This window comes from Staurois parvus, unplaced genomic scaffold, assembly GCF_062004578.1.
Source record: "Staurois parvus isolate SC_StPar_1 unplaced genomic scaffold, SC_StPar_1.0 ptg000136l, whole genome shotgun sequence".
Taxonomy (NCBI): Eukaryota; Metazoa; Chordata; class Amphibia; order Anura; family Ranidae; genus Staurois; species Staurois parvus.
The window spans coordinates 15,576,934-15,584,678 of record NW_028317932.1 but is presented as its reverse complement, the minus strand read 5'-3'; the positions used below and the strand labels follow the sequence as shown (position 1 = coordinate 15,584,678).

The 7,745-nt window shown below is 43.1% G+C and overlaps 1 protein-coding gene across 2 annotated transcripts; it reads left to right on the top strand.

Annotated features, from left to right (window-relative positions):
* Positions 1 to 1,002: 1,002 nt before the first annotated feature.
* On the top strand, positions 1,003 to 7,526 carry CYCS (cytochrome c, somatic). 2 transcript variants are annotated; one of them, XM_089673213.1, is made up of 3 exons: positions 1,003 to 1,161; positions 3,169 to 3,346; positions 7,145 to 7,526. In XM_089673213.1, the coding sequence occupies exons 2-3, from the start codon at positions 3,178 to 3,180 to the stop codon at positions 7,291 to 7,293; spliced, it is 318 nt and encodes a 105-aa protein (XP_089529339.1). In that variant the 5' UTR covers positions 1,003 to 1,161; positions 3,169 to 3,177; the 3' UTR covers positions 7,294 to 7,526. The 2 variants fall into 2 exon arrangements, with proteins under 2 accessions (XP_089529339.1, XP_089529340.1); XM_089673214.1 differs by having other exon boundaries at positions 1,008 to 1,156.
* Positions 7,527 to 7,745: the final 219 nt, after the last annotated feature.

The following is a 7,745-nucleotide window of genomic DNA, read 5'->3' as shown; positions in this document are numbered from 1 at the left end:
GTACCCATTCCCATACTGAGGGATGCATGTGATTTATGGCCTGACCTAGCGGTTTGGTGGTATATACCAGGTGAGAGCACAAGCGCTGGAGGCGGACACACAGGAACATTTGTGGTGGCATATTATGGAAGCGCTGGGTGTGTACAAGGCACTTTGGAGCTGAAGCATGTTCTGTCTGTGAGGACACACTCCATGGCAGTCTAGGCCTAGTTCAAACATAGAGGCAGGGGTGTATTTACAACAAGGCATTTGCCTAGGGCGGCATTTTTTGGGGGGGGTAGCACTGCCCCTCGGACAAAGGGACACACGCGGCATGGGGACCTGGTGGGTTCCGAGAGACGCTGCGAGTTTCATGATGTTGTATGCACAGCCCGACTCTCATTCCCAGGGATGTCCGGAGCTGCTAGGGTGAGTGTCTCTCTCTTGCAATGGGGGATGGTGGCTGGTGTATGGGGGACAGTGGTAGTGGCAGGCTCTCTGGTGGGGGGGGAAGGGGTGTTGTTGGTCAACGTCAGGCCCTCTCTGTGGGGGGAGGCGCCGATTTTTGTGTTGCCTATGGCAGCACAAGACCTAAATACTCCCCTGTATAGATGTTTAGGCCAGATCTGATTTCCTGCACATTACGTTTGTGTTCTGTTTTATTTTATTGTATAGCAATGTATATTGGTGAAGCGTGACACTTAGATTGTTACACATTTCTATAACACCAAACGTCAACTAGAAGCACACCGATCTCTGATACGTCTTCTAATGCCCCAAACCATCTTTCCCTAAAAATGAGCTCATCACAGTACGCATGCGCACTATCTCCAGTCACGTAACATTCTTATCAGCGGCTTCTTAGAAAGACCCACCTCTCTGCCCTTTCTTACGTCACGGGTCGGCGCCTGCGGGCTTCCGTAATTCCTGGGAACGCCTCTTCCTCCGTTTGTTCAGCCTAGTATGGTTACGGTGGAGCGGACCAATGAAAAGAGAAGGGGAGTGGAGGCGATTGGGTGGTTGGCAATACTGGGGGCGGGGATTGTAAACGTAGCACGCAGTACGTAAGTCTGGTTGCATAAACACCGGTTACAAAGGGTTGGTACAGCGTGTCCTTGGGAGGAGATAGTTCGTGGTTGGCTGCGGTGTACATCGTCTTGGTGGAAGTCCATAGAGGGTGCGGTAAGCTATGGCGGCCGGGGGCTCCTCTCCATAGAGACTCCTCTCCGTTCTCACTGTACATATTAGAAGCGTTTCACCTGTGCTGGGGTGACCTTGTGTCAGCCGGAGCCGGCACATGCCGCGCTGTTCTCATCACCGGCAAGGCCTTCCATGGGGTGCACTGTGAGCCGGATCTGGGCTCCATCCCCCGGGGGTAGAGGACGTGTGTGGGGACGGAGTGGTGGCTGGGTATAGAGCCGGGGATTGGACTCTTCTCATTCATATCACAGCAGTGCCGGCTTCCGTCCCACTCATTGATATCAGCTGTGTGGATGGGAATTATGAGGTCTGATCAGACGATGGATCTCCCCCATTATAACCAGTCTATAGGAGCTCCCTGTTACTGATGACCCCTGAGAAGGTCACGGGGGCCTTCATATAGGCCGAGGGAGGGAAGGCCGCCATTCTCTATAGGTCACCTCTTCCATCTGGAGAGGAAGGAATGGGGGAGGGATAGATATTTGACCTCTGTAACATTTTTGTATTTAATGAATATAAATTAATTAAAAACTTTTTTTGTTTAATGTGAAAAATTGATGTCAAGTCTTGGGTGTTAAATATATACTATTTTTATAATTTTTTTTTGTATTTGCACCTTTTTATTATTTAGGGAAAGGAGCGGAAAAAATAAAATATACAAAATTTTAACATTTTACATAGTCTGGCTGAAAAAAGACAAAAGTCCATCCAGTTCAACCATTAAAAAAAAAAAAAAGTTTAATCCTATACCCACAATTGATCCAAAGGAGGGGAAAAACCCCAGCAAAGCATGATCCAATTTGCTCCTGCAGGGAAAAAAATTCCTTCTGATCCCCCGAGAGGCAATTGGATATTCCCTGGATCAACTTTACCTATAAATTAGTATCCAGTTATATTCTGTGTTTTAAATTCTTTTACATTCAATACAAAATGTTAGAGGTTAAATCTAAATAGTAGTGGTTTTTTTTTTAGATATATTTGACTTCAATAACTTTTTGCATGTATTGAATGTAAAATAAAGATAGATAGAGAGAGATATATATATATATATATATATATATATATATATATATATATATATATATATATATATAGTCAAATTATATAAAACCTCTCTATCATAGGAAATAAAAACTTGACTTTCATAGATTGACTTGAGCACAATCAGCATGTCCATAGATGAACCGGCCAAGATTTGAACTATGGCCAGCTTTAGTGTCACAATACATGTTACAATCTTCTTTTAGAAGTACCAACACTATGTAGTTTGAGTAATCTCCCTATCTATCCAGTCTGTCTGTACCCAGTCAGGCAGACCCTTGCACTATAGACTGGTGTAGATTTACATCTAACCCCCCCCCTTCCAGGGACATAAGGCAAAAGGTATCAAGTAGTGGTTGGTACCTCTGCCAGGCTTGTATGCCTGGTGTTACTGTGATTTCCTGTCTTGCTGTAATAGACAGGAAGTGAGCGAAATCTCTACAGTGGGGCCACACAGACAAAACAATCTTTATTGAAATATTTGCCAGCTACTACAAAAAGTCTAAACCCAGGAATAAGAATTGATATTGCAGCTTACCCTTCCTTAGATGCAATGGCTGCATTCGTTTCTATTTTCACTTTTCCTTTATTTTAGCCTGGTAATTCTGCCATTAACCCCCTGTACTTGGGTGACTTCTGTACTGAGCTGCGTTGTCACCTCAAGATAGGAATTGTGTTGGAACCACCTCCTTTCCTTCTCCATAACAGGAGGTTGTTGTTTTGTAGTCTGTGGACTTAGCAGTGCCAACTAGTATTAGTCCAGAGGCAGACATCACAGGAGGTTATCAAGATTACTTGTAGGAGGTACAGCTTTTTTTCCCTCAGCTATATATTAACACTCTTGAATAGTATATGTAACAAAGCAAAAAGGAGCAAATACAATATCCATAATGCTGGAGTTTACACACGCTTTGCATGATTTATTCTTACTGAAATGTATTACCTTAGATCATAGCCATGGGAGACCCAGAGAAGGGAAAGAAGATCTTTGTCCAAAAGTGCTCTCAGTGCCATGTCTGTGAAAAAGGAGGCAAGAACAAGGTCGGACCTAACCTGTATGGTTTCTTTGGCCGCAAAACCGGTCAAGCCGACGGCTTCTCTTATACTGATGCAAACAAAAACAAGGGTAAGTGGAAGCATTTGTGACTTGTTTCTAGGGATTCCTTATGAACAGGATCTGTGTACCTCAACCAGCTGGTTTCCAGCATGCCCACGGCTCTAAAAACCCTCACACAGTGTCTCCCACCTTCCAAGTGTGAAGTCAGGCAGCAACTGTGCTAACACTGCAGCTAAATCATGTTCTGGACTAAGTAAATGTAAGATAAATGGGTGACTGGTATATACACCTCCTATGCTGGTGTGTGTCCGTTTGGGTCCTGTTAATGCAGCCTGTAATTTTGTTAAATGTAGAAGAATGCTATTCAAGCAAGTAAACAGTTATGCATATGTACACTTTTATACTTCCAAAGTGTTTACATAGTCCAGCCATGTTAATTAACCAAATTCTAGCCACCACCATTTATAGCCTCTATTCCTTCCATTCTGCTGCCTTCTCACCTTTTTTGGTACCTGGTGGGATGAGGGTTATCTAAAATTATACTAAACCTTCCTCAACACTTTCCTCTTTTGATCTTGCTACTACCTAAGAGGTCACTAAGCTTTTCTCAGAAGCCCGTCTCGCTACCTGCCCCCTGGATCCTGTCCCCCTCAACTACTATGGTCACCCTCTTCTTCCATCCTATGCTCCCTCACTCACATCTTCAATCGTTCCCTCTCTACTGGTGCCTTCCCCCTCCCCTCTAAAGCATGCGCACATCACTCCTATACTTAAAAAGCCCTCCCTGGACCCCACCAACCTGAACAACTTAAGACCCATCTCCCTGCTGCCATTTACCTCTACACTCTTAGAACGCCTAGTCTACAATCGCCTGAGCTCCCACCTCACCGACAACAACCTTCTTGACCCTTTACAGTCTGGTTTTCACTCTCTGCACTGAAACTGTCCTACTAAAACTCACTAATGATCTACTAACTGCTAAAACCAATGGACACTACTCCATACTCTTACTACTTGACCTCTCTGCAGCTTTTGATACAGTTGACCTTCCCCTCCTCCTCAAAACTCCACTCTCTTGGCCTCAGACTCTGCTCCTGGTTCTCCTCCTACCTATCACAGCACTCCTTCAGTGTTACCTATAACGCTGCCTCCTCTTTAGGGGTCCCTCAAGGTTCTGTCCTTGGACCCCTTCTCTTCTCCATCTACACCTCCTCCCTTGGTCACTTGATAAACTCCCATGGCTTTAAGTACCATCTCTATGCTGATGACACACAAATCTATCTTTCTACCCCTCACCTCACCCCTTCAGTCTCCTCGCATTACTAAACTAAGTGACATATCGGCATGGATATCACTCCACTTCCTCAAACTCAATCTTTCCAAAACTGAGCTCTTAGTATTCCCTCCAGCTTGTGCCCCCTCCCCTGACTTCTCCATCAAGATCAATAACACAATCATCAGTCCCTCCCCTCATGCCAGGGTACTAGGTGTAATCCTAGACTCCCATCTGTCCTTTCAGCCCCAAATCCAATCGCTGTCCAAATTGTGTAGACTTCACCTACAACATCTCCAAGATATGACCTTTCCTAACCTCGGAAACCACTAAGCAACTTATTCACTCACTTGTTATATCTCGCCTTGACTATTGTAACTCCCTCCTCATTGGCCTACCTCATCGCAGGCTATTCCCTCTTCAGTCTATCATGAATTCTGCTGCCAGACTCATCCACCTTACTAACATTCTGTATCTGGCAGTCCCTCCACTGGCTTCCCGTTGCCCAACGGATAAAATTCAAAACGCTAACCATAACGTATAAAGCCATTTATAACTCTGCCCCAAATTACATCACCGATCTTGTCTATAAATATCACCCAAACCGTACTCTCTGCTCCTTGCACAACCTCCTACTCTCTAGCTCCCTTGTCTCCTCCCATGCTCGTCTCCAGGACTTCCCCCATCCTCTGGAACTCTCTAACACAATTTATCAGACTATCGCCTACTCTGCTCACTTTTTTAGGCGATATCTGAAAACCTATTTCTTCAGGGAAGCCTATCCTGCCCTCAGCTAATACTGGAATCTTCTACTCTTCCAACCAGTCCATCCCCCGCAGTTACTACTTTTTTGTACCACTAGCCCCTCCCTCCTATATTGTAAGCTCCAAGGAGCAGGGCCCTCAAATCCCTCTTGTATTGTCTCCCGTTATATTGTAAAGCACTGAGCAAACTGTTGGCGCTATATAAATCCTTTATAATAGAATACTTGAGAGAGTATGATTGGCTCACCATCTGGCCATGTTCACTTTGCTTTCTGATGTGCACTGGTTTACATTGGAAAGACTTCAAGTAATTAAGTAATCAGTTTTGAGGAAATGATAAAAGTGAATCATGTTTGTTGGCTTGAGTTTCACCTAAAGCTTAACTAAAGTTCTGTTGTCACAAACTACTTGCTGTCCTGCTAGACATATAAGCTGTGCTGCATATGATTGGCTTTTCTTCAGTGGTCCCCCCTCCCTTGCTGGCATTTTCTGCTGTATGCTAGTCTTTGGCCATCTTCATTGGCCGTTGTGGGATGATGTAATTCTTCCTAGCACACAGAGACCACGCTGGCCAAAGACTGGCATCCAGAAGAAAATGCCAGCAATGGACAGGGCCTAATGAAGGAAAGCAAAGTTTTTAGCTCTGCTTTAAGGCATAGTACACCTTTTTAGAAATTCACCCACAATAATGAAAAGTAAAAGCATGTTTTTTTAGAACCCACAAAGCATTACAAACAGTCGGTGGATTATGGGTACAATCTCTGCCAAACGTAAACCTCCTGTATTTGAAAGTGGTTCTCAGATGCTGTAGGCCATTGTGTGGTTTTTATTCCACACTTGGATCCCATAGACATCAGACATGCACACTTTGCTGCCCTCTAAAGACTGGGGTAGTCTAGATACGCTGCAACCATAAAACAGAGGGCATACCAGCCTAGTGCATTATCCTATGGTATCCTGTATTAATAAAATAGGTGATATACTCACAGACCAACATATGTACAAGCTTGTCAGAATACATCCAATTCCAGATCATCAGCACATCTTATCACTCAAAGGAAAGATGCTGGTCTGAAAGGTTAATGCATTTTGAACTGTATCTGAAATAGGTTTACTCTTTTACTTGTCAAATCTGCCATATCACACAAGGTGACTGCCTAAGCGGTATACCTTTTTTGTTCTTTGGATTTAAACTGGCAAACAATCCAGATCAAACAGGTACAGGCTCTGGCTCGCCACCACACACTATGCAATAGGAAGAAGGGTTAGCCGCACACCAGAGGATAGATGACGATAGTGTGTATTTATTGATCCATAGGACACACAACACTAAGACATAAATACAGGTCCTTTGTTCATGTCCTAGTGTTTTGTGTCCCCTATGGATCAATAAATACTAGGGCATGAACACAGGACCTGTATTTATGTCTTAGTGTTTTGTGTGTCCTACGGCTCAATAAATACACACTATTGTCATCTATCCTCTGGTGTGCGGCTGACCCTTCCTCTTGACTGCCAGTTTAACAGGGTAGGTGATGGGGATTTGTTACAATAAACCTTTAATAGGAAATGGTTTCACCTACCTGGCTCTGTTATGTTGTTTTTTGTAAATCACAAAATGGCCTAATACAGTATTACATAATTGTTTGGCATATAAGGACAACATATAACCCATCTTTGCCTGGAAATATTGCATTCTGTAAGCATGGCCTAAAAACTGCTAATTTTGAGATCACTAGAAAGTCCTGTTCAGGCTACAGAACTGTAGCTTAGTGCTGGCTGTATGTCTTTTGTAAAATGCATGATTGCTCTTCCTCCATCTCCTTGCAGGTATTATCTGGACTGAGGAGACCCTTAATGAATACTTGGAAAATCCTAAGAAATACATCCCTGGCACAAAAATGATCTTTGCTGGAATCAAGAAGGCGGCAGAGAGGAAAGACTTGATAGCATATCTTAAAAGTGCAAGTTCTTGTTAATTGCTGAATTTGATGCCTTATTTATTTCAAGGAGGGAACCAGTGTGATGAGATACTTTTTACAATTTATATTTTTATTTGTCCATATTTTAGATTGTGTCTCATCAGCCAGTGAATGTAGTAAAGTTATTGAATGAAAAATAATGGTGAAATGAATTTGGCTGTAAGATGTCACTCTGAGGATCAGATTGTATTGTGAAAAATCAGATTAACATAAATATTCTATTCACTAAACATTTGTCGCTGGAAGTGTGGTGTGTGGGGTGTTTTTTTTTTTTTTTGTTTTTTTTTTTCCCCAGTTAAGTTTTCAACTTTCACTTTAATTCTAACCTTTTTTGAGGGTATCATGAGGACAACGTAACTGCTAATAATTCATACACATGTCTGTTCATTCTTTCCAACTGTCCAGCACAAAAGGAGCAGTTACAAATGTTGCTGGGTATGAAAGGTTAC

Excerpts from the sequence above, each read along its gene's own strand:
- CYCS (XM_089673213.1), top strand. The coding sequence starts at position 3,178 with ATGGGAGACCCAGAGAAGGGAAAGAAGATCTTTGTCCAAAAGTGCTCT. Across the intron at positions 3,347-7,144 it reads TGATGCAAACAAAAACAAGG|GTATTATCTGGACTGAGGAG; the intron begins GTAAGTGGAAGC and ends ATCTCCTTGCAG.